This window comes from Galleria mellonella, unplaced genomic scaffold, assembly GCF_026898425.1.
Source record: "Galleria mellonella isolate WM207_F2 unplaced genomic scaffold, CSIRO_AGI_GalMel_v1 utg36, whole genome shotgun sequence".
Classification (NCBI taxonomy): domain Eukaryota; kingdom Metazoa; phylum Arthropoda; class Insecta; order Lepidoptera; family Pyralidae; genus Galleria; species Galleria mellonella.
In genome coordinates, this window is record NW_026442086.1 from 5,253,568 (window position 1) to 5,281,102 (window position 27,535).

General features: G+C 33.9%; 1 protein-coding gene across 1 annotated transcript; it reads left to right on the plus strand.

Annotated features, from left to right (window-relative positions):
- The first annotated feature begins 482 nt into the window (after nt 1-482).
- On the plus strand, nt 483-26,808 carry LOC113520820 (pre-mRNA-processing-splicing factor 8). The gene is made up of 35 exons (XM_052897264.1): nt 483-642; nt 765-964; nt 3,720-4,608; nt 4,964-5,214; nt 5,376-5,538; nt 5,811-6,028; nt 6,374-6,600; nt 7,511-7,655; nt 7,947-8,128; nt 8,437-8,643; nt 9,032-9,322; nt 9,666-9,858; nt 11,395-11,582; nt 12,544-12,782; nt 13,275-13,421; nt 14,031-14,181; nt 14,654-14,861; nt 15,388-15,593; nt 15,966-16,156; nt 16,655-16,790; nt 17,049-17,218; nt 17,717-17,864; nt 18,350-18,476; nt 18,978-19,140; nt 19,545-19,736; nt 20,414-20,608; nt 21,170-21,341; nt 21,635-21,748; nt 22,039-22,212; nt 22,857-23,050; nt 23,468-23,683; nt 24,565-24,730; nt 25,010-25,213; nt 25,956-26,235; nt 26,569-26,808. The coding sequence occupies exons 2-35, from the start codon at nt 778-780 to the stop codon at nt 26,727-26,729; spliced, it is 7,095 nt and encodes a 2,364-aa protein (XP_052753224.1). The 5' UTR covers nt 483-642; nt 765-777; the 3' UTR covers nt 26,730-26,808.
- The last annotated feature ends 727 nt before the right edge of the window (nt 26,809-27,535 follow it).

The window sequence follows — 27,535 nt, forward strand, 5'->3', positions numbered from 1 at the left end:
TTGAAGAATAGAGGGATAATTGGTGCTAAAACAATAAAATATGTATATGCAGGTGCATATCTATCTAATCTTAGGGTATAGAGTACTAGTGTTTCGGTTTCACTTTGTTCAGGTAAATTTTGAAAAATATTATGTCACTCGTTGATAATTTACATTTCTATAGAGATATTTTCAAATCCAGTTTAGTAGTTTTATGTTTCTCCATTTCAAACAAACAATCAAATCTTTTCTGTTTATAATATTAGTATACGTAACAGTATAGATACATGAGTGCGTTGTACTACGTCTATGCCTACAATAAATTATTGTTATCTTAAGAATCTGCAAGAAGTATATTTAACAGATACTTTGTGCAGTTCCTAAATTACTTAATTATTTGTAAAATTAAAATTTCACAAAAGTTTTATGTTTTTCTTGTTTACGACGAAATGAATATAAGAAAATTTAGATCTTCACTAGTAACCCAAAGCCGTAAAACTGTTGAAAAATATTAAATTCTCCTACATTGCAAATGGCGGATTTCTTTCATTTTAACAACCAAGTTTACGTTTGATTAAATTCTGTTGTGCTTGTTATTAAACTTCAAATGGATTATTTTTTCAATCTTACTTAAAAATAAACTCTAACATCTAATTAAAACAAGTCAGTATTATGGATTAAGCTGTTTTTCTTGCCGGCATATTTGGCATGCGTGTTTTGCATTTACGCATCTTGGAATAGATAATACACTTCTTTCCCTCTTAATTGTGAAATCGTGATTATAGAAGGCGTGCAGCCATGTCGCTGCCGCCATACCTTCTGGGGCCCAACCCTTGGGCCACCATGATGGCGCAGCAGCAGCTGGCGGCGGCGCAACAGGCCGCTCTACAGGCCCACGCCGCAGCCGCTGCTGCTGCACCTCCGGTGCCGCCATCACAGCCGCCCAAATCTCATCATATACCGGAAGAAAAAATCAAAGAAAAATGTAAGTTTTTCTCTATTTGTGTTTACACGAAACGCATTGTGGCATACAAACAAATTATTGTAATAAGAAAATGTATTGCAATAATTTGTTTGTATGCCACAATGCATAATGCGTAAAATTTTGTTTGCGTAAAGTTATGACGATAATAATTCGAACATTCCCCAATGCTGAGAAATTACTGTATTAAAAGCCTCTACATTTTTAGGTTAAATTTGTACATAAAATGTCTAACATCTAATATTATCAATATGGGTAGAGTCCCTGCCAGCGTATGCGCAGGCAGGTTTACCATTCCATCTTTACCTATAAAAAAAATATATGACTAGAGTTGTAAGAAAATTCAACAAAAAAACATAAAAATAAAAAATGTATCCTAAACCATATTTTAAAAATTTTTTTAAAATATGGTTTAGGATACAGCAATACCTATATTGAATTCTGCTAATGCTTATGTTTATTTTTTTTATTCAACTTAGAATGGCAAACAAGTTATCTGCCCACCTGATGGAAAATGGTAACTGTCACCTAGACATGAGCGGTACCATAGACATAACAGACTATACTGTTTTGCCCATGATACCTCCCATGTGTTGTCATTCCTGAGATCTCTGATGTTATGCCTCTGTACCCTGTAAATTCACCGCTATATTATTATATTGTAGAAATATTGTGTGCTATGTTTCACCATCATAAGGTATACAAATTCATAATTATATAAAACATTCATTAAAGATAATAATTATAAACTACAATTGCATTATACAAAAAGAAAATAACAATTATTTTTATTGCAATAATAATCAGTCATAACTTTTCAATATTATAAGTATTTAATATTACATTCTAATAATTTACATGCATTTACTCAAATTTTAATTATTTACCATTAAGAAATTCATCAATATTATAATAATTTTTCTCTAGCAAATATTTTTTCATAATCATTCTATATTCTCTTATATTGATAATAACTTTTATTCTTTTAAATTTTTTATTATAAATCCTAGGAGCCATACCAAAAATGCTTTTACTGAACATATTTGTATTGTGCACCATTGGCTAAGTTTATTTCTGACAGATGTTAAATAATTTAATAAACTTAAATTGGACTTCACAAAAATTACATATATATTGATAGGAATGTCAAAACAGCTTGCATCAGTCATAGGCAACTGTTACTACTTTCCATCAGTAGGGCCGTCAGCTTGTTTGACATTTTAAGTTGCATACAAAAAGTCTTTGAGAGAGACATTGCTCACATGCATTGTTTTAGCTCTTATTTGAGATTTGAGTTTTAATTTTAACTGTTGAATTTTCCCAATGTATTATGCCAAACTGCTATGCAGTAGTCACATATCCTTGATATGCTGTTATCAGTGTCATTTTATATGTAATCTTTAAAATTTTATGTTTCTCAATTTAAATCTTATCAATTTTTTTTTTTAAATGCCACACTACTCAGGATTACACACTCATATAATTTTGATATATAATTTTCTTTAAAATATGATAAGATATTTATCAATATTATGGATTGTTCAAAAGATTTTTCAAAGTTTGAAGATGAAGGTCTATAACTTATAGAACAGAAACATGGTCCTAGGTCAAAAGCTTTACATTACTTAGCTGCTTATGGAGAGGACTATGCTTGGAGTTTTTGCATGATAGAATTTGAAATGAGGAGGATATCAGCAAATGAATCAAAGTAAACAACATAGCCTGAAGGATCAGTAAGCTGAAGTAGCAATGGGCTGGTCATATAGCAGCAAAAACTGACAACCCATAAATAAAAAAGGTTTTTAAGTGGCTATCCTGTATGGAGAATCAGTTTAGGACGACCCCCCACTAGATGGAGTGACAACCTTAAATACATTGTAGGAAGTTAGTGGATACAGGTGGTTCTATATGACAGTCTATGGGGAGATCTGTTTGTGAAACAGTGGACAGATAGTGGCTGAGATGATGATATGTTCTTTAGTTTTTGGCTTTAAATATTTGTATATCTCTGTATCTAAAATTATACCCTGCCTTATGAGGTTACCGCTTGGTCTCTCCTATTGCATAAATTTAGGGTATTGCTGTTAGTTTATGTTGCATCTCAAACATTATTGTCTCGTTTATAATTATTATTGCCAACCAACACCCTCACCAGACTCAAAGTACCAGCATAGGAGTCAATGTTGGAACTATTTAGTGGGGGAAAAATTAAATGTAGTAATTAGATATACTCTTCCATTCTAGATTTAGTGGAAGAAGCTGATATTGCTACACATTACCTTAATTATATATTGTATATCATTGTAATTATGTTTAAAATTATCTTCAGTTTCTATGATGACCAGGACTAGATGAAGTACTTCATATCAAGTTTCTAAACCCAGTGATTTAGGTTGAACCTTGATATATCATTAAGAACAAATCTTGGTTCTTTGCTTTATTATTATAGGATTAAAATATTCAATATATTTTACCAAAGAATCAAGATTTGCTTCTTTGGTACAATGTATTTATTTTCTTTCTCTTATAAAACATATAAATCTCTTATATGTACAAAAAAATATATTATCTGTATAATAAATAACATTTTCAATTCAAATAAAATATTATTTTAAAAAAAAACATTTAACCACAGGTATTGATAATTTTTATATCTTATTGCATAGGTTGTCTTATTTATTATATTATTATAGCCATCTGCTATATTGTTTTAAAAATAGTATTTTTTAGTTTCTAAACAAATATTTATTTTCTTTAGCACAAAAATGGCTTCAGCTGCAGTCAAAGCGCTTCTCCGAGAAGCGCAAGTTTGGATTTGTGGATGCTCAAAAAGAGGACATGCCACCTGAGCACATCAGAAAAATCATCCGAGATCATGGTGACATGACGAGCCGCAAATACCGTCACGACAAAAGAGTATATCTCGGAGCATTGAAATATATGCCCCATGCTGTGATGAAACTTCTTGAGAATATGCCTATGCCATGGGAACAGATCAGAGATGTCAAGGTCTTGTATCATATAACTGGTGCTATCACATTTGTCAATGAAATCCCATGGGTCATTGAACCAGTATACATTGCACAATGGGGCACTATGTGGATCATGATGCGCAGAGAAAAACGAGATCGTAGGCATTTCAAACGCATGAGGTTCCCGCCATTTGATGATGAGGAACCTCCCCTGGATTATGCTGACAATATCCTGGATGTAGAACCCTTGGAGCCTATTCAAATTGAGCTGGATGCCGAAGAGGATGGTGCCGTGGCATCTTGGTTTTATGACCACAAACCACTCTTAAACACAAAACATGTCAATGGTTCGACATACAGACGTTGGAATCTGACATTGCCACAGATGGCGACACTGTATCGTCTCGCCAATCAACTGTTGACTGACTTGGTAGATGATAACTATTTCTACCTGTTTGATTCGAAGAGTTTCTTCACAGCTAAAGCTCTGAATATGGCAATACCTGGTGGTCCAAAGTTTGAGCCTCTAGTGAAAGACAATTCAGCTGGAGATGAGGACTGGAATGAGTTCAATGATATCAATAAAATCATAATCCGTCAACCAATTAGGACAGAGTATAGAATTGCTTTCCCATACTTGTACAATAACCTGCCACATTTCGTGCAGCTGTCGTGGTGAGTATCTGCAATAAGAATAGTAAATTTCTCTAAGTACCGGATATTGTAGTGTCGCATCCACATACAACCTATTTAAAGATATTGATTATTGCAAAAATTATTCAGGAAAAATTTATTACCAATAAAATTATCTAAATTAAATGAATTTAGATCTCTCCATTCATAATTTGATGTTCCATTCCATGTAGTCTGAACATATTTGAAGTACTGGCATAAGCCAGTAAATAATTATTAAATATTTTAAATATTAAAGTATTCATAAACTTTATATTATTGATTATTGTTTTCAAGCTTCCAAAAGATTAAAATTGTTTAACCATATCTTTTGTACATCTGTAATATCTGATCACAGGTACCACACACCAAATGTAGTGTACATTAAAACTGAAGATCCCGACCTTCCTGCCTTTTACTTTGATCCCCTTATCAATCCAATTTCACATAGACATTCAGTCAAGTCTTTGGACCCAGTGCCTGATGAGGAAGAATTTGTGCTACCAGAGGAGATTTCTCCCTTCTTGCAAGAGACTGCACTGTACACTGATAACACAGCTAATGGAATTGCACTGCTATGGGCTCCCAGACCCTTCAACACACGTTCAGGTAAATGTTCTGTATAGTTCTGTGATGATACTTCTGAGTAAATAGTTGATAAATTTTATTCCACCTTATACTTTATAGTAAATGTAATCTATCATCCAAAACTCTTTAAAAATCCTATTTCAATAATGAAGAATAATTCTAATAAAATTTTCTTTTACAAGGACGAACTCGTCGCGCTATTGATGTGCCTCTGGTGAAGACATGGTACAAGGAGCATTGTCCACCAGGACAGCCCGTGAAAGTCAGGGTCTCATATCAAAAGCTCCTGAAGTACTATGTGCTCAATTCTTTAAAGCATAGACCGCCAAAGCCGCAGAAAAAGAGGTAAGAACTAAGGATTAAAATTTATTATTTGTACTATAAACTGCTTGTTACGAAGGACAATCTACTTAGTATACATGTGATTCAGCATACCAATTAAATGTTAATAATAGTTATTAATTCATATAAAAAAAAAAAAAAAAACTATTATTTAAATAGCCGACTAGTAGCATTCTCTAGCAACCTTTGGAATTAACATAGTAGATTTAATGCTTTATTAGAGTTTTATTGTTGTATATCTTAATTAAGTATGTAATTGTTATTATCTGATCCAGATACTTATTCCGGTCGTTTAAATCGACAAAATTCTTCCAAACCACAACCCTGGACTGGGTAGAAGCGGGACTGCAGGTGTGCCGCCAAGGATACAATATGCTCAACCTGTTGATTCACCGGAAGAATCTTAATTACCTTCATTTGGATTACAACTTCAACTTGAAACCTGTGAAGACACTTACTACAAAAGAGAGAAAGAAGTCTCGATTCGGAAATGGTGAGTCTAATTTGACGTCATTCTAAATTTTTTAAATCAATATGTTTTTCTTTTCTCCCTCCAAACTCCAAACACCTAGCATATACAATTGTTCGAGAGAAAAAACAAGTAACACTCTTTCTATCAGCGATCCATTTTCGGTAGTCTTTAGTAAAAATATTATTTAATACATGTATATTTGTTTATATTCAAAATATTTATTCTTAACCCCATTTCCACTAAAATTACAAAATATTGTGTTTGCGATTCATGACATATAGAATGGGGAAGTATTTTATTTATAATTACTTCTTATATCTTCTTTTCTCTCATTAATATATTCATAAATGGCTTTTTTTTTATTAGCGTTCCATTTATGCCGCGAGATTCTGCGGCTGACGAAACTGATCGTGGACTCTCACGTTCAATATCGCCTGAACAACGTGGACTCGTTCCAACTGGCTGACGGACTGCAGTACATATTCGCTCATGTCGGCCAGCTGACAGGAATGTACAGATACAAGTACAAGCTGATGAGGCAGATCAGAATGTGCAAGGATCTGAAGCATCTTATCTACTACCGGTTTAATACGGTCAGTTTTTAATAAATTGTTTATGAAATAAAATAAAAAATTACAGCTACAAGATAAAACAACAATTGAAGAATGCAAAGAAAAAAGAAAAACAATAAATAATATTATAATACTACTTAATTTTTAAACTTAATTCTAATTACAATATAAAGAGTTAATAAAAAGTACTATTGGCTCATGTATGAACCAAAAGTGGAGTTGAGAACCATCGTTCTTTCCTTGGAAATTCGCCGGCGCGTTTTGCTGACTCGTCGCTGTGTATGATGGTGGTATGATGCATCGTGTGGGGCCGCTGCTTGTGCAGCGCTTTCCACGAATTATATCTTCATAACGAGCATATTCGCTGCTTTTGCCGTAATTTTAACATTAACAAAACAATTCATCGTATTTTATTTGTACTATTATTAGACATCAGTACTGTCAATTAGGGATCAATTATTATTAAGTTGATTTGAAAGAGATTATACAAATTAACGTGAGTGGCAGCTAAATAGAATATAATGTAACGTAGGTGTGCCTACCCCTTCCTTTCCTGTCAGTATCGTAAGAGGCGACTAAAGGAACTTAATGGTCGAGGGTTGAGCATTCCTCTTAAAACATCAAAGCCTAACTGCGGTTGCTAACCCACCTGTTTTGTGGTAACTACTGGAAAAATCCCCCCAATAGAGGGAGGTTCTGTAATAACACAGTTAACGGCTGTTATAACACAAAAGTTGCTTTCACAATTAAAAATCATAGCCTATATTATATAACACTATTAGAAATATCAGCTTGTTAGCTGTTTAACAAAGTTATTTAAAAAAAAATAGGCCTTTTCAAATTGACAAAATTATACATGAGAACTATATATTATATTAATTAACTGAATTTAAATTGTTAATCTTATTTTATATATATATTGTTCTTTTAGGGTCCAGTGTCCAAAGGTCCCGGTTGCGGTTTCTGGGCACCAGGCTGGCGCGTGTGGCTGTTCTTCATGCGCGGTATTACGCCTCTGCTGGAGCGCTGGCTCGGCAATTTGCTTTCTAGGCAGTTTGAGGGCAGACATTCCAAAGGTAAGCATTTCCCAGAAAGCTCTGTACTATAGCACTTAATACATTAAAAAATTTTATACATTAAATAATTTTATATACTGTTATTTACAATTTCCTCCATATAACCAGATTTCTGACCTTTTTTATTTCAAGTACCTATATATGATGCTATATGTAATAGCCTTTACTTATGTCAAAAAGGTGCACTTTGATAGAAGGCATGTTTATATATATTTCTTCTCAATAGTATCTATTTAATGCACTATAATAATAATTGAGTTTTTTTATTTACGTTTAATTTGTCACCACTAGGTGTGGCCAAAACGGTGACAAAGCAACGTGTGGAATCACACTTCGATCTGGAATTGCGCGCCTCTGTCATGCACGACATCGTCGACATGATGCCTGAAGGTATCAAGCAGAACAAAGCCAGGACCATCTTGCAGCACCTGTCTGAAGCGTGGAGATGCTGGAAGGCGAATATACCATGGAAGGTTAGTATTTCTTTAATGTTTGTTAGATTTCTTCAAATTTAGTAGAAACAACTGATGTATTTTTATTTAAACAAATTTTAATGATAACAGACATAATTAAATGAAAACAGGTTCTCTGACATATACATATTTTAATAGATGTATTTTAATGAAATATTTGCATTATTATGCAAAAAAATCATAGCTAATATTTTCTTTTTACCATTTATAAAATTAATTTGATATGTGTGTACTGTATTTTTTTTTAAGTTTTTCTGAGTAACCTAATTGGCATAAGCAAAATACAATGATGTTTCCATTCTATCTAGGTACCGGGTTTGCCGACCCCCATAGAGAACATGATTCTCCGCTACGTAAAGATGAAGGCGGACTGGTGGACCAACACTGCGCACTACAACCGCGAGCGTATCCGTCGCGGCGCCACTGTCGACAAGACTGTTTGCAAGAAAAACCTCGGTCGACTCACCAGATTGTACCTCAAAGCAGAACAGGAGCGTCAGCACAATTATCTGAAGGTAAAATAATAAAATGTATCATGTGATACTGTAAGGATGTGCGATTTTTTTTATGACATAGTCTAATACGCTGATACTTTTTTTAGTCTCTGATCTAAGGGTTATGACAGTGAATAAAAAAAATGATACATGTAAAGTTAGAAGACTTTACCACTAGCTTCTTTTTGAGTAGGACAGGATACTATTATATTGATTAAAGTGAATCTTAGAATACAAGACCATTGTTTTCTCTGTTTAATCTATTTTAAATTTTCTACTGTAATATTTTGAGGAAAAACTACTACTCTATGACTGTCTACTTTTCTTTGTTAAATTATATTAATAATACCTACTTAATATTTATTTTATAGCTGATAGTAAGTTTGATACATAATTTACAATTGTATAGGACGGTCCTTACATCTCGCCCGAAGAAGCGGTCGCCATTTACACGACAACGGTTCACTGGCTCGAATCGCGTCGTTTCGCGCCGATACCCTTCCCGCCGCTGTCGTACAAGCACGACACGAAGCTGTTGATTCTAGCGCTCGAGCGGCTGAAAGAGGCATACAGTGTTAAATCCAGATTGAACCAGAGCCAAAGAGAAGAGCTCGGCCTTATTGAACAAGCGTACGACAATCCTCATGAAGCGCTATCAAGAATTAAGCGTCATTTGCTCACACAAAGGACTTTCAGAGAGGTGGGTTTTGTATTTCTATCTGTTGCTATAAAACTTAATGAAAAGGGAGTCAAGTTTGGTTCAAATTATTACAGAAACAAGAAATTAACTAAGTAATAAATGAAAACAACTGATTATTGATTTGTGTTACTATTAAAAATCAGCAGACTGGCTTTTAATCAAGTATTCCTTTGCATACATTTTCATTAAGTAATAATAATATTCAATAAAAAATTAATAAGTTTTGTTTTTTATTAGACATGAAAATAATATGGCTCTTAGAGTGTTTTCTGATGTTTTTATTTATCTATTTTTTATATATTCTCATAATTAAGAACAAATCTTAATTCTATAAATAATTAAGGTGGGCATCGAGTTCATGGATCTCTACTCCCACTTGGTTCCCGTCTACGACGTGGAACCCCTGGAGAAGATCACTGACGCATACCTGGACCAGTATCTGTGGTATGAAGCTGACAAACGAAGGCTTCTGCCTCCGTGGGTGAAACCAGCAGATACGGAACCATCGCCACTGCTCGTTTACAAGTGGTGTCAGGGTATGTGAAAGTTTTTTTTTAAATAAAATGTTGGCAGTACTATTATTTTGACTGAGCATAGAATCTGCTTGATGGTTATAGTTTGTTAGTGGTTATCACAGTATGAATGCTTGCAATACCAGAGATGTCACTCGCACATTATTAAATATGTGAGACAGGGGACGAGTGAAAGAAGTGGAGGTTGAATAGGCACTGACTTTTTTATAAATGTCTTTGACCTTATAACATACACAGGTACCAACCTACTAATAATATAAATACATAACACACATTGTCTTCTTTTGTCACATTGAAATCTCGATTAATGATTACTCATTGATGTCTCTGCCATATCTAACTCTTTAAATGGATCACAGCTTACAAGTAAGCTTGATGATAGAAATAATTTAATAGTATTGTAACATAGAAAAATCTTTTATTTTTCGTACATGATTATGGTCATTCAAGTAGATGATTTTCAATTAATTATTTAATATAATAATAATGTATTTAATATAGTCTGTATTAATGATAGCAATAATCTTACAAGCCATTTTTCTAGAAAATAAAATGTCTATTGCACATCTGCATATATTACAAGGAAATTTTATTGCTCTATTATTCTTGCAATTGTTTGTAGGATTTTAAACCATATATGTATACATGTAAATACAATATGGATAGAATAAATAGTTTTAGGGTCAATGTATTAAATTGACAATATATTATATGTGCAAACTATTCTTTATTTATTTGTACAAGCAAAGAAAAACGAAGATATGCTGTACTGCGATTGCCCAGAGTGTGCGTTGTGGCAAAGGAGATATGTATGTAAATACCATCCCCTTGTTACAAACCTCACTTTGGTTGGTTGCACTTATCTACGAAAGAAGAGGAGAGAATCATGATTATAATATTTTGTAATGACTGTTCTAGAAAATAATTATTTTAAATAATGTCACGTAATCTATTGTATGTTCTAGAAGTGTATATGTTGCAGTCAAAAGTACTATTGACTAGCAAAGTCAGTCAAAAGTGCTTTTGATCATATGCTTTAGTCAATAATACTTTTGACTAAAATAACAAATAAAAATACCTAACCTAACCTAACCGCAAATTTGCGGGGGGAAAGGGATTGTTAGTAATGGAGACTGAGAATCCCATTGTTAGCAATATACCCAACCAGGTCGACCTCCTCGCGGTTCCCCCTGGAAACTATCATGGTTAATTCCTGGTGGATTTATCATGATGGGCTATCTGGCCTGTTTTCATTCTCATCTACCACCCTTCACTGGTGCCCCGCCAGTGTATTCCGCTAGCGCAGGCGGGGTTACCATTCCATTTTCACTCATCAAACAACCGCAAATTTGCAGTTAAAAGTACTAATAACCAATAATTTTCAGTTAAAATCACTTTTGACCAACCTGTTCAGTCAAAAGTACTTTTGACTGATTACGAGTATTGACTGCAACATATATGTTTTAGTGAATCTTCACGTACGATTTTGTACGAGGTACATGAAATGAATTATCTCTTAACATAAAACATATTACACAGGTATAAACAACCTTCAAGATGTTTGGGAAGTCGGCGAGGGCGAGTGTAACGTACTGCTCGAGTCTCGCTTCGAGAAACTCTATGAGAAGATCGATTTGACGCTGCTCAACAGATTGCTGCGTCTAATCGTGGACCATAATATTGCCGATTATATGACTGCAAAGAACAACGTCGTTATCAATTATAAGGTATGTCACTCACAGCTATGATTTATATTTAATAGAATAAATTTTAATAACAGAGGGCCTACCATGAAATGTTTTTCGAAATTTCAGGTTCGAACGAAACACAAATTTGATGTTGAAATTACATGATACATACCGTTTAAAAATATTAAAAATGCTAAAATATCGTTCCTTTAAAATTTTATAGTAAGATTTATGACAAACGAAATGTTAAGCTCCATTTATTGGGTCGATTTCGGTATGAACAAAAACACGAAATTGATTCCGAAAGTTCGGAATTTCATTTCATGGTAGACCCCCTGATTATATATAGAGATATCCTAGATTAAAACACATAGGGAACTTTCATAATGTTACTGTTACTGTCATATCTTACCAGAGGGAGACTGTATATAAGTCGTTTGCTTGGGCACCTCTGACCCGTTCGTGTTTCTACCGTAAAGCAGTTGTTTGCATGGCTGTGTTTCGGTTTGAACGGTGGGATATGCCAGTGAATTTACAGGGTACAGAGAAATAACACCTGAGTCCTCAGGAATGGCAACACATAGTAGGTATCATGGGCGTACAGCCAGGCAGTATGGGCAAACAGTATACTGTTATCTCCATGGTACTGCTCATATCTATAGGCGACGGTTACCACTTTCCATCAGATGGGCCGTCAGCTCGGTTGCCATTTTAAGTCGAATAAAAAAAATATTATCGTAGTATAACAACATTTATACAGATTTATAGAGATGAATTTAATTTTCCACAACCATATTGTGAATGTCCATTATATGTCGAATATAGTAGACGTACGCGGTTTTACAATTTTCATATACTTATATGCTAATGATAAAATTATATCAAATTATAAAATCATGTATTAACTCTAGGGGCCATTTATTTCTTATTATTTTATGTATTTTATATGATGGAACTGTTTAACATTTTTAAAATTTAATAACTAATCTGTTTACTATAGGACATGAACCACACAAATTCCTACGGCATCATTCGCGGCTTGCAATTCGCATCGTTCATCGTCCAATACTACGGCTTGGTTCTGGACCTACTAGTACTGGGATTACAGCGCGCCAGTGAGATGGCGGGCCCGCCGCAATTGCCAAACGATTTCCTGTCCTATCAGGACAGGCAGACTGAAACGGCTCATCCCATTAGGCTGTACTGCAGATATGTAGACAGGATTCATATATTCTTTAGGTAAATATCTCAAATATGTGCTATTTGTTTATAATGCATACTTAAATTGTTTCACATTTCCAGTATGATTTATTCAACGATTGTTATTGTGTCCATACTGCTTCTGTTCTATGTATCATATACAAAGAATGTATGTTTAACATAACAAGCCAGTTTTTTCTATTTATTTAACTCTCCTACATTAAAATGGAAATAGATTATAAAACAATAGTTTATAATGTTTTTAAATTATTTGTAAAAAAATTATGTACATGTTGAGATTTGAACCGATCCCTGTAGTAGTAGTAAGCAACCGCTACAAAACCTAGTTAAAATGTTAAGATCCCAGGTTAACATTGCTTTTAGCTAAATTCGTAATTAAAAGAAAAAAGCCTAATAAAAACTAATTTTTAAAATCACTGTATTGGAGGGAGTTTCTTTATTATGCCACTAAGTTGGCAAACATGCTTGAACTTACGTTTCCGACTTTGAAGAATATTTACTCCTTGACAGGTTCACGGCTGAAGAAGCTCGCGACTTGATCCAGCGCTACCTGACGGAGCATCCTGATCCCAACAACGAGAACATTGTCGGCTACAACAACAAGAAATGCTGGCCTCGTGACGCTCGCATGCGTCTGATGAAGCATGATGTTAATCTGTAAGTTCGTCTTACTAATATTATAATATTTTAACTAAACAATGTCTGTACACAAGAGATATTTAAGAAAACTTAATAAGGGGTCTTGATAAGACCAATACATGCCAAGACAATATTTTTTAGGAATTTTGTCTGTCTTTATGTGTAATTTTCACAGTTGTGTCTCTGAACATCTAACTTAAAATAAACTAAAACAAAAAGTATATATTTTAGTTAGATATACCATCTAGAAATAGTCTATTTCATTGGTTTTCCTCCTGAAATCGACGCGTACAAAGCAGCGAGCAAACAGCTATATACTATATTATACAATTTGTTTGTCAATGTGTTGTCAAGAAACTGCAAATTTACTGATATAGTTCTTAAATTCGCAAATTTACTGACATTATTATTTCAGTAATACTTATTTGCCATTGTAAGTTGCATAAAAATAAATTTAAAATACTAAATTTAATTTAATTTTCATAAAATTACATCCTTTCTCTTAACAAATCATAAATTACTTCTCATATAATGTGAGGTAACCTAATGAGAATGAGATGAACTCCTTTAAATTTTACTGTCAGTGAAATCGAAGATCGTTTACAAATAATTACATTTTATTTGTAGTGGTCGCGCTGTATTTTGGGACATTAAGAACCGCTTGCCGCGTTCCGTCACTACCATACAGTGGGAGAACAGCTTCGTGTCCGTATACTCAAAGGACAATCCTAACCTGCTATTCAATATGGCTGGGTTTGAGTGCAGGATACTGCCGAAGGTAAGTGTTGATAGATTTTTCTTTTAGTAGGGAAATTTGCGTTTATTTACATACGACAACGTAGAATTGAGCGAGTCCTATTAAAAAATTTAAATATCTTGATAAAATACTTATTTTGTGTTTTCAGTATACTCTTAGTACCACTTTAAAAGTGGTTTGATAACATTAGGGTTCCATATATTGTGAGTGAACTTTAAAATTCATATTAGAAGCAACGCATCTTATCATATAATATTTTACAAATTAAAACCTATGAATCTATTTGTCAATAATTTAATTTAACCCTATGTGTGAGAAGAATGTAGTACTAAACATGCTGTGTAATTTATTATTCTGCCTATATGCGGCAGCACACTTAGAAATGGATTAACTTCAGTTATGTTAAAAATGAAATTACTTTGCTACAATGTAGTTGATTTTATCTTACTATAAGTATCTTACTGTCAGTCTAAACTCATGTATAATTTAACAGTGTCGCAGTCAACACGAAGAATTATCACATCGCGACGGTGTATGGAACTTGCAAAATGAGGTAACAAAAGAGCGCACCGCACAATGTTACTTACGAGTCGACGACGAATCGCTCGCTCGCTTCCACAACCGCGTGCGGCAGATCCTAATGGCGTCGGGATCTACGACGTTTACAAAGATTGTTAACAAGTGGAACACGGCTCTCATTGGTAAGTTCAAAGTATAAGTTGATTGCCAATGCAATTATCTGTTTTAACACTGGTTTTGTATTTTTATGTGTTGTATAGTTTTATTATATATCGTAAAAAATATCTAGCCTCCCTAGACAAAGTACAAAAAATATAATCTATCGAATAAATAATAATAAAAAAAAAATATAAGAATCACTTCAGTCAACCCTCAAATGAAATGACGAAGACTGCTCACATCATCATATCATTCTATCTCATAGACTCGTTTGCGATAACGATTCTATCAATACATATATGTTTGTATTTTGTCAAAGAGGTCTGTACCAAATTACATCCAAATCCATCTAATATTATAAGGACATGATCTAGTAGAATAGGTAGACCATATTTTGCCTTTTGGAGTATTGTAAAGACTATTTCTAATTTCAATGTATGATTATGCAGACTAGGAATAATTGATAGGTTCTCCTTTGTATTTGAAGTTATCTTGGTATAAAAGTATCAACACTTTTGTGTCATATTCAAAATATATGTTATATTTCAGGTCTAATGACATACTTCCGTGAAGCGGTAGTAAATACTCAGGAGCTCCTTGACCTCCTAGTAAAGTGCGAGAACAAGATACAAACCCGTATCAAGATCGGTCTCAATTCCAAAATGCCTTCACGGTTCCCGCCTGTCGTTTTTTATACACCGAAAGAATTGGGCGGGCTCGGCATGTTGTCAATGGGACATGTGCTTATTCCACAAGTAAGTGAAAATAATATTTTCTTGAAAGTAATGCTTATTTTTTTATGAACATGCTACTGCATCTGATGATAAATGATCGCTACAGCCTAAGAACATTTGCAAAGTATCACTCAAGTGTTTCCTTACTTTGTTACATTATCTTGAGTCACGGTAATCGGTAATATCATCCTTCAAACCAGAACATAACATAAGAAAAAAAAGGAGATATATTGAATATTTTAGATATAAGTGTCCATGCTAGATAACTATATAAATGACCTTTCTTTAATAATGTAATAAGTATTACCTAAAAAAAGAAGCTTTTTATTTTTTCTCTCTTCATATCTCATTCAACCAGAAATTTTTGTAATGATATATTATGATTATTTATAGTCTGATTTGCGCTGGTCCAAGCAAACGGATGTCGGCATCACCCATTTCCGTTCCGGTATGTCTCACGACGAGGATCAGCTCATTCCCAATTTGTACCGCTACATCCAGCCGTGGGAAGCTGAATTCATCGATTCGCAGCGAGTCTGGGCAGAGTACGCGCTCAAACGTCAAGAAGCTAATGCTCAGAACAGGTGAGAAATTGGTACAAAGCATGCTTTAAAATACTACTAAGCTACATCTCATGACTACAATTGTATTGGTTGTTATTGTTGATTTTTTGGTGAACCTGCTTGCGCTATTAGTTTAAGCTGATGGGGTACTAGTGACTGATGTCATCTGAGGATGAAGTCAGGTTAGTTGGCCCATCATTACAAATTCCACCAAAATTAATCAAGACCATTTCCAGGAATCCATGAAGGGTCCAATTTGACAGAGTATATAGCTAGCATTGGAAGTATTACTAATAGGTAATGATGCCTTTCTCTCCTGTTAAGAAGTGATGAATCGCGTAGGGGTCCTGAAACCAGAGAGTCCCTGTGCTCTGGGGAGGGGTCGTGGTCCCACGAACGCTGATCGCGTGTCGATGGGACGCGGCCGCTCTGAGATTACGCTATCTGATCTATTAAAAACTAATAAAAATAATGTTTTTGTAAGCTTAGTGGCACATATAAATCAATATTTATTTTCAGGCGTCTCACACTGGAGGATTTGGAAGATTCATGGGACAGAGGCATACCCAGGATTAATACACTCTTCCAAAAGGACAGACACACCCTAGCTTATGACAAGGGCTGGCGTATACGTACAGAATTCAAACAGTACCAAGTAAGTTTTATATAATTGTAAAGAAATCTTTTTAGCTAAGTTCAAATAAACGCCATTTAAACTTAAGAAAATGTTATGTACTAGACTCAAAAATAATTTAGGTAAAGATTCAAAAAAATTACAAAAAATAAAAAAAAATCCAAAGTTATTTTATGTGTATTTTCTGCATTTCAATAATGTCATTATATATAGATTATATAAAAAAATATAATAGTAAATATCTCTAGTACTTACTTGTATACTTCATTTTCTACTCAGGTGCTCAAGCAAAATCCGTTTTGGTGGACGCATCAGCGTCACGACGGCAAGCTGTGGAACCTGAATAACTACCGCACAGACATGATCCAAGCACTCGGCGGTGTCGAGGGCATACTCGAACACACGCTGTTCAAAGGCACATATTTTCCAACGTGGGAAGGTCTTTTCTGGTAAGTTGTTTTTGTTACATTTTAGTAATAAATTTTTCACATCATTTTTACTACTTAAATTAAATTTCGTACAATTATTCTATTAAGTGTCGAATCAATTGCTGCATAATTGAAATTATTTTAAAAATTAGAAACACATTTACAAATTGTTGCAACAATTATATAATGACAAAAAACGATTACCAAATTGTGTGATAATTAAAAGAAATGGACTTCGTAAAAAGTCATATGGCCAAACAGAAAGTAAACGTTGAGATGATTGTAAATAGGTGAATTGAATATTTTTTTTATTCCAAATATTCAGCATACTCTTTACTTACTTTTTTACATCTTTTTACATTAGTTTGATATCTTGGCACTTTATATCAAAATTCGATTTAGCAAGTAATTTAAATTAAGTGATACAAAAGATGTTTTGTTTTAGATATAGCTCTAACTAAAAATTACTTGGTGTAAGGGCAGAGAAATTATGATAATAACGTGTAATTAATTATTCAGGGAAAAGGCATCAGGATTCGAAGAGTCGATGAAGTACAAGAAGCTGACGAACGCTCAGCGTTCCGGTTTGAACCAAATTCCCAACCGTCGCTTCACCCTGTGGTGGTCTCCTACCATCAACAGAGCCAACGTCTATGTCGGTTTCCAGGTCTGGTTACAACATTCATTTTTAAGAGTGTATAATTTACTTAAAAAAAAAATTAAAAAAATCATTTAGAAATATTGTCTGTCAAAATTCGATGCACATTATTCATTTAGTATTTATATATATTTTTGTATAATAATATGTTGCTTATGCTTTATACAGTGAAAATTTTTACGTGTAATAAGTAAAAATTTGGTACTTCGAACCAATCATTGCAATTAAGGTATGCTGCTCTATTGATTATTATATTGTGATGGTATTGGTCACTATAGATATATGTTAATAACGAAATTAAGGCATGGCTTAACTGTTCACAATAATCAGTTAAAAACCATATTTGATAAAAATACAAATAGTGATCAATATTACTTAGAATTTTTTCCGTTTAATTCCTCATGATTCTTTTAAAATGATATAAATAATGCTATTGCAATATTTCATGTATTTTATCTATACAAATGTGTTATAAATTTATTGTTATCATACAGGTACAATTGGATTTGACGGGTATATTCATGCACGGCAAGATCCCCACGCTGAAGATCTCACTAATCCAGATCTTTAGGGCTCACTTGTGGCAGAAGGTGCACGAATCAATCGTCATGGATTTGTGTCAGGTGAGAAATGATAAATAGAATAACAAAGTAGAAACATTGTTATTTATAAGTCAATATCTGTACTAATATTATAAATAGAAAGATTTGATTTTTTATGTTTGTTTGTAGTGTTCAAAAACTACTCGACCGATTTTAAAAATTGATTCATCTAAGGAAAGTTACTTTAGTAGTGAGTAACATAGAATATGTATTATATTTAATTTAAAAGACTTCTATCTACCCATGTGAAGCTGGGTTCAATAATTCAATTATAATAATTAAAATTATTCATCTCACAATAAATAAATTTATTAATAATTTATACCTTACTAGTGAGGTGAAAAGTGTATTTATATTCTTTCATCTGCCTTTAACTCAACCACAGGATTTTAACTGGGATCACTTTAACTGTTTCTTAGTTATGGTATTCTTCACTAGATAATGATTAAAATACCTTAATTGTTAAAAAAAAAGTTTACTCTCTTGTTGTTACATGAATAATAAGTTTTTATTATTGTTTAAGTTTTCGATCAGGAGCTGGACGCATTGGAGATTGAAACGGTGCAGAAGGAAACTATCCATCCTCGTAAATCTTACAAGATGAACTCTTCCTGTGCTGATATCCTTCTCTTCGCCTCGTACAAGTGGAATGTATCCAGGCCATCACTACTAGCCGACACCAAGTATGTTTTTTTTTTCTAGGTAAATGGTTACAATAACCTAAGATTTTCTTGTAAAAAGAGACTCAAACATCACGGTGGGATATTGTGGGCCATTGCCCAGAGGACATGTTAAATTTGCAGAGTGGCTTTCTATGCAATCAAATCGGAATAAAAAAAATATCAAATAGACAACATAAATAAGTGCTATAAAGAATATATAACTGTTATTTAAAAAAAAAAAAATACCTACAGCCGAGTTTCTTGCCTGATTCGTAATAAAATGACTATTTAAATATGTTTATAATTTAGTTGAAAAAAAAATTTTCGATAATTGCACGCCAGCTACAGTTGCTAATGATATACAATAATTAATGCAATTACAATCAATAGAAAGAGTATTTAAACAATATAATGTTCATAAACAGAGACACGATGGACAACACGACCACTCAGAAGTACTGGCTGGACATCCAGCTGCGGTGGGGCGACTACGATTCGCACGACGTGGAGCGGTACGCGCGCGCCAAGTTCCTCGACTATACCACCGATAATATGTCTATATATCCCTCGCCCACTGGCCTGCTCATCGCCATCGACCTCGCCTACAATTTGCACAGGTAAGGCTTCAGGCACTTGTAATAGGACGCCAATTATACCTCGTTCTTTATACGTTATTTTAAGGTATTTTAATGTTAAGTTATGCTAATGCCTGCCATTAAAAAAAAATGCAATGCAAATTTGCATGCAAAAAAAAATTGTTGAGGATGTAGCCAGTTCAGTTGGCCATTTATGAGGAAGTAACTATGACAGTTTCTAGAGGGGACCTTGTGATACTACTATAGACCTAATAGAGTTTCTGTAGGGGGAAAGGAATTGTTAGTAATAGGGCAAAACAGCCCCATTCCCTGGAAACCATCATTCGATGTTCTATCATTGTATACTAGGGCAGGTGGGGTAATCTTCCAATTTCATCCAAAAAAAAGTTGGGTTTCTGCTAGCAAACCTTAACACGGACAATCCTCTTTCCATCTGGTTTTCAGTTTAAAAATAAAAAATATGGAAATTACCAAGTTAATGTGTGTCAGTTCAGCTAGTTAAAACTTATAAACAGTTTTTTTTTTATATATTATTATCTTTGCACTTCATCTTAAACTTATTACATGTTGAAAATTTTTAATAATAATTAATCTGTGAAGAACAGTAGTTAGCTGCATAATAAACATCTTTGAAAATAAGAAATTAATATCGGTCACGCCAAGATTGAATTATATAATTATATATTAATCTTTCACAGTGCTTACGGCAACTGGTTCCCCGGCTGCAAACCGCTCATCCAACAAGCGATGGCGAAGATAATGAAAGCCAACCCTGCGCTCTATGTACTCCGCGAGCGTATCCGCAAAGCTCTGCAGTTGTACTCGTCAGAGCCGACTGAACCGTACCTCTCGAGTCAGAACTATGGCGAGCTGTTTTCTAATCAGATCATTTGGTAAGTGAATTAACTCTATTTTTGTCTATAATGGTTTATAGATCTATTAATTGGATAGAAATATTGGATAATCATGTCAACCGTTAACTGTTCACTGTAGAACATAAGCCTCCACAGGATTTTGGCAGTAGTTACCATTCTTAGCAGTTCGGTTGGTAAGCGCAGTTAGGCTTTGGTAATGTTTAAAGAAGGACACTGTTGTTTATCCCTTGGTCATTAGGTTATTATAATAACAGACCATAGAATTGTAATAATATATTCCTAGAAACAAATGTAAATTTATTTTAGTTCAACAATCAATCAAGACAATCTCAATTTGATAAAACATAGATAAATGACGAGATTATTAGATTGAAAATATTTTAATTTCAAACACGGGGTCTTTACGGTATAGAAAATTTTTAATTTTAATATAATTTAGATAAATATAAATTTAGAATAGTGTACAAGAATTAACATTTGACGATGTAATCGTAAGCTCTTTATAAAATTAGTAGTCTTATAAATTTTAGCACAGCACCTATTACATTAGATATATCCAATTGTATTTTGCCTCACCAGGTTCGTGGACGACACAAATGTATATCGTGTAACGATCCACAAGACGTTTGAAGGTAATTTGACTACAAAGCCTATCAACGGTGCGATCTTCATCTTCAACCCGCGTACTGGCCAGCTGTTCCTGAAGATCATCCACACGAGCGTGTGGGCGGGACAAAAGCGTCTAGGACAGGTATATTTTATATTTTTACATATTGACTGTGCTGAATTAAATTTCATCATTTTATAAGTACGTAACATAAACTACAAATTACTCTTTTTTTAACAGTAATTCTTCAATTATCCATTCCATTTTATATTTACTAGTTTTTACCTTGTATTCTAAATTTCATATTTGATTGTTAAGGTGCGAAGATATAACAAACTCATTTTCACAGTTAAAGTAACAATAAGTAAGAACAGAATATGCATTAGTAATATAGTACATAACCTTACATAATGATAAATATAATATTTTTGTGATAGCTCGCTAAATGGAAAACTGCTGAAGAAGTAGCAGCTCTCATTCGGTCACTGCCAGTGGAAGAGCAACCTAAACAGATTATTGTCACCAGAAAAGGAATGTTGGATCCACTCGAGGTATAAAAAACATTTCTTTTTTATTAATTACAATACGCCAGTATCAAGTTATCTACCTGGTATAATAATTAGTGTCCTGTTTCCAGCAATAGAACATTTATGAGTTGTTATAAATTCATAAATATTTTTTCCTTTTTATGTCATATCTTCAAATTCTAACCTAAATTATTTATAATTCGCATTTTTCTTTTCAATTTAATCAAAGAATAATAAAATTCAAATTATAAAATATTAAAGGTCTAAAAAGTTGCCAGTACGTCACTCGCATTCACGAAGTCATATTTTTTTAGGTCCACTTGCTGGACTTCCCGAACATCGTGATCAAAGGGTCCGAGCTACAGCTACCATTCCAAGCGTGCCTCAAAGTAGAGAAATTTGGTGATCTCATCCTGAAGGCGACGGAGCCACAGATGGTGTTATTCAACTTATATGATGATTGGCTGAAGACCATATCATCATACACTGTGAGTAATAAATAAGTTTCATTCATGTTATTTCTAAATGAATATAGTAATTTGTTTTGTTATAACTACATGAACATTTATGTATCACATTATCAATATAGTTTATTGCATTGTTAATGGTAACTAAAAGCACTTATGTTGGCTATGATCAAGCAGAAGCTACAGCGAGGTTATTGTCTACATTTGTAAGTTGTATTGTCAATATAATATCAGACTCAAATTCTAATTATCACTTTTTATTTATTATATATCTTATAAGTATATGTGACGGAAAATAGACTTGTGCTGATATAATAGCGTGGTTTTCGAAGTGATGAATCGCGTAGGGGTCCTGAAACCAGAGAGTCCCTGTGCTCTGGGGAGGGGTCGTGGTCCCACGAACGCTGATCGCGTGTCGATGGGACGCGGCCGCTCTGAGACTACGCTATCTGATCAATAACCAAACTATAAAGTGTCTTTGTATTATCGTATAAAGCTCGTGAAACACAGATCTCAGTAATTTCACTGCAGTATTTCAACTTTAAACTAGATCAGCATGCTACTGGCTAGCTGACTGAGGTATTCAAATGAATCCACACCTTTTTATGAATTCTCCTTCTAGACATCTATAGAAAACAGCACCTAACGTCTCTCATTGTTCATAGGCGTTCAGTCGTCTTATCCTAATACTGCGAGCGCTCCACGTTAACACCGAGCGTACAAAGGTGCTGCTGAAACCTGACAAGACGACACTGACGGAACCCCACCACATCTGGCCGACGTTGTCCGACGATGACTGGATAAAGGTGGAAGTTCAACTCAAGGATCTTATTTTGGCTGATTACGGCAAGAAGAACAAGTAAGTGTTTGTTGTAATATAATATTAGGATTCATAAGTACAAATTCTTTCAAAATATTTTCATGGTAAAGTGTATATTCAAATGTCTGTTAATTATTAAACATTATGCATATCTATACCTTAATAATCCGAATAATACATAAATATAATCAATCAAGTTTGCATTCACCAAATTACCAGATATCTTTTTCCCACCAAGATTTGACAGAGGTTTAGGTTGTTTGTTATTAGGTATATTTCATACAGTAATGAAAAATAACCTGAAGATTGATGATATTGTAACACGTTCCTATATTGCGATAATTGATTACTGTATCAAAACAATATTCTTGTGAAATACAAATAGTACAGTTTTTATTTATTTAACCACAAAAAAAACTTAATTATCATTTTCTATAACCAACCATTAAATTCCAGTGTGAACGTCGCTTCACTAACCCAGTCTGAAATCCGAGATATAATTCTCGGCATGGAAATCTCGGCTCCGTCCGCTCAGCGTCAGCAAATCGCCGAAATCGAGAAACAGAGTAAGGAGCAGAGCCAGCTGACCGCGACCACCACTAGGACTGTCAACAAACATGGCGATGAGATCATAACCTCCACCACGAGCAACTATGAGTCACAAACATTTAGGTAACAATATTTTTAATATATTTATATATATTTAATTATATTTATGTATTTAATTAACCTTATATATTTAATTACCTTTTTTATTCTTACTCTCTATTCAATGGAAACATTGCCCTCTAATGTAGAGTTTCTACAGTGCTCTCGTATTTTTATTTTTTATTAGACTGTGATGGCAAACAAGCAAACAAACCGTTGCTGTCATCTATGTAACAACAAGGATGTCACACGTGCGTTGCCGACATTGAAGGAACCTTATTGTGCTTATTTTAAAGAACCCCATACTGTAGAAAAAAATTGGCAACAAGATCATTTCACAACTTGAGCAATAGTTATACACAAGACCTCCTGACTAGCTAGATCATAGCATTACCTGACTTCTGAATTAAGAAGCAAATTACAGTTCTCTTTAAATGATCCAAATGTAATTTAAAAGTTAGTAGTGTAAGCTGAGGTTTGATCTTTGTATCCTTGATGATATTCTATTAATAAACATATTGAATCCTAAATATATTTTGTATAAAACTTAGAATTGTATGATAACAATCTGATACTCAAATGATAGAAAATTGTTACTGTCGTCTATAGGCATTAACGGCAGGTTGGACATCATACAATACAGTGTTTTAATGACATCCATGTGTTGCCATTAAGAAGGAATTAAAGTGATGCATGTTTCTGGACTCCAATAAATATATGAAGAGTAAAAATAATTTGGTTTTTGTTCCTTTGTGTGCAGCGCCTTTTATCTGTACTGTTACTATTTGTGAAAACCTATTAGTGGCTTGATTTATGATCCTAAACTGTATCTATTTACTCTGGTGTAGTCCTGGTTTTCCTGTAAATAAATAAATAATGTAATATATATTTTTGTTTGAATACAGTTCTAAAACGGAATGGCGCGTACGAGCGATCTCGGCAACGAACCTACATTTACGCACCAACCACATTTATGTGAGCTCGGACGATATCAAAGAGAGTGGATACACATACATTCTACCAAAGAACTTACTCAAAAAGTTTGTCACCATATCTGATTTGAGAGCACAGGTGAGTTATATTTTTAGTTATTTCAAATAATAAAAAATAACAGTAATCTTGGAATAACACTGATTACGAAGTCATTCAATTGAAATTTTGTCATAATTATTTACTTTTACCTACTGCAGTCACTATATTTAAAAAAAAAAGTTTAAATGCGAAATGGCTTTGAACAGGACTTTGATCAAGCGGCTTATTAACTTTGATAATATTTGAACAATTTATTTTTACTTACAATAATCTACTATTAGACTGTGAATGACATGAGTACGTTGTGATGTCGATCAGATCGCATGCTACCTGTATGGTACATCGCCGGCGGACAATCCGATGGTACGCGAGGTGCAGTGCGCGGTGGTGGTGCCACAGTGGGGTACGCACCAGCAGGTGCACCTGCCGCGTCAGTTGCCACGACACCCGGCTCTCGCGCACCTGCAGCCGCTCGGCTGGATGCACACGCAACCCAACGAGCTGCCACAGCTATCACCGCAGGTAACTACAACCTCTACCTTTAATACATCTGTCACCACCACCCTTGATATAAATCTTCACCCCACAACAACCTACGACCTCAATACAATTCACCACCCCCCACCATAAACCACAACCACCCTCAAGTCAACTTGTATGCTGCTCCCCTGGAAACTTAAGGTTAATTCTTGTAGAATTCATCATGGTGAGCCAATTGGCCTTCATTCATTCTCATCTATCATCTCTAATTGAATCATCGCCAGTGTATACCGATAGCACAAATAGAGATACCATTCTATTTTCGACCATTAAAAACCTATCACCCTTGATACAAACTATTACCATCCATACAAAAGTCGATTGCTTGGGTATCTCTGTCTCATTCGTGTTTCTACCGTGAAGCAGTTGTGTTTGCATGGCTGTGTTTCGGTTTCAAGGGTGGAATATGGCGTGAATTTACAGGGTACAGAGGAATAACATCTGAGTCCTCAGGAATTGCAACACATGGGGGGTATTATGGGCGAAACAGTATACTTGTTATGTCCATGGTACTACTCATGTCATGTCATGCAACGATTACCACTTTCCATCAGGTGGCCTGTCAGCTTATTATAAAAAAAAAAAAAAAACCACCGCATCCAGTCACACATGTGCAACTGTTACATTAAATATGAAATGCTACTTGGTTTGTAAGAAATTTGTACATATCTTACCACCTTTAATTTTTTATTTGATTGACATTATATTTACATGTTTTGTACAGGACATAACAACACACGCCAAGATAATGGCCGAGAACCCATCCTGGGATGGTGAAAAGACTATCATCATCACATGTTCCTTCACCCCTGGCTCGTGTTCGCTCACTGCATACAAACTCACTCCCAGTGGGTATGAATGGGGCGCCCGGAACACAGATAGGGGTAACAATCCCAAAGGATACCTACCAAGTCATTATGAAAGGGTGCAAATGCTGTTGTCAGATAGATTCCTTGGATACTTCATGGTTCCATCGCAAGGCAGTTGGAATTACAATTTCATGGGTGAGTAAAAATATTCTTAAAATATAAATGTATTTAATATTACTATTTTTTTATTTTTTAGTGCATATTTTTGACCATCTATATTCCAATTTTATACAATATGTCCAATGAAAGTTCTATTAAATAATTTTTTTAAATGTATTATGAGAATAGTTGGTTTTAGATAACATTTAGTGCAAACTCATCTATAATATTATTCTTCTAAGTTTATCTACAGTTTTGTAAATTAATCTTTCTCAAATTCACTAATTAAAAAAATGTACAGAAATAATTTTATTAAATTGAAGATGAATTAAATCTATTACTGTTTCTAATAATTTTGTAATTTAACAGGCGTTCGTCACGATCCAAACATGAAGTATGGCGTTCAGTTGGGTAACCCTCGCGAATTTTACCACGAAGTGCACCGACCTGCCCACTTTATGAACTTCGCGGCCATGGAGGACGCCACGGCACCCACACTCGCCGCAGACAGAGAAGACCTTTTCGCATAGTTTGATTACATTTTGTTCTACAAAGAAAGAATGTATATTAATTATCTTTTAAGAAAAATAAATTGTAATAAATTTATAATTGGTCGTTTAAATTATTCATTGCAAGGGACTTCAAGTATTCTGTCTTCTGTTTACCCTGTAAAGCAAACTGTCACGTGTCCCGTGACAAATTGTCACGGACATATACCAGGTATATTAAATGTAACCAATGATAGGGTATTTCTTATTTACCTGGAAATATAAAAGTCTAGTGCCAAGAAACTGTAAACTGCATGAAATTTGTAACATAGATAACTGTTTGATTGATATGATGATGAAAATGATTGGATTTTATCCATATTCAATCATTTATTTAATATTTCTTACAATAATTCAATATGTATATTCCCATTTCTCTAAGACGAAGAAAGATGTACTTCTTTAATCTCAATAAATATGACATCTAAAAATAAATAAAAGCCCGTTCCACAGAATAAACTTTTTTTGTGAATAATTTTAATATAATTAATATAAAATAGTTGAAAATGCAATGTTCCAATTTTAAGACTAATATAAGTGATTAAGGGAATTTTCTTAGTTTGCCTCAAAAATTTAAAATTGAACAACCATTTTGACAGTGACAATATAAGAGTCGACACTAATCTTATATTGACCAAACTTAAAAATTATTCTATGCAACCATCTAGCGATATCAACGCTATAAAATAAATGTATATTTCTAATGTTGCACGATTATTCTAAATATCTATTATGATTTGTATCTTATAGGATTTAGTTTATGGTATAAAAATAATGAAACTCAATGA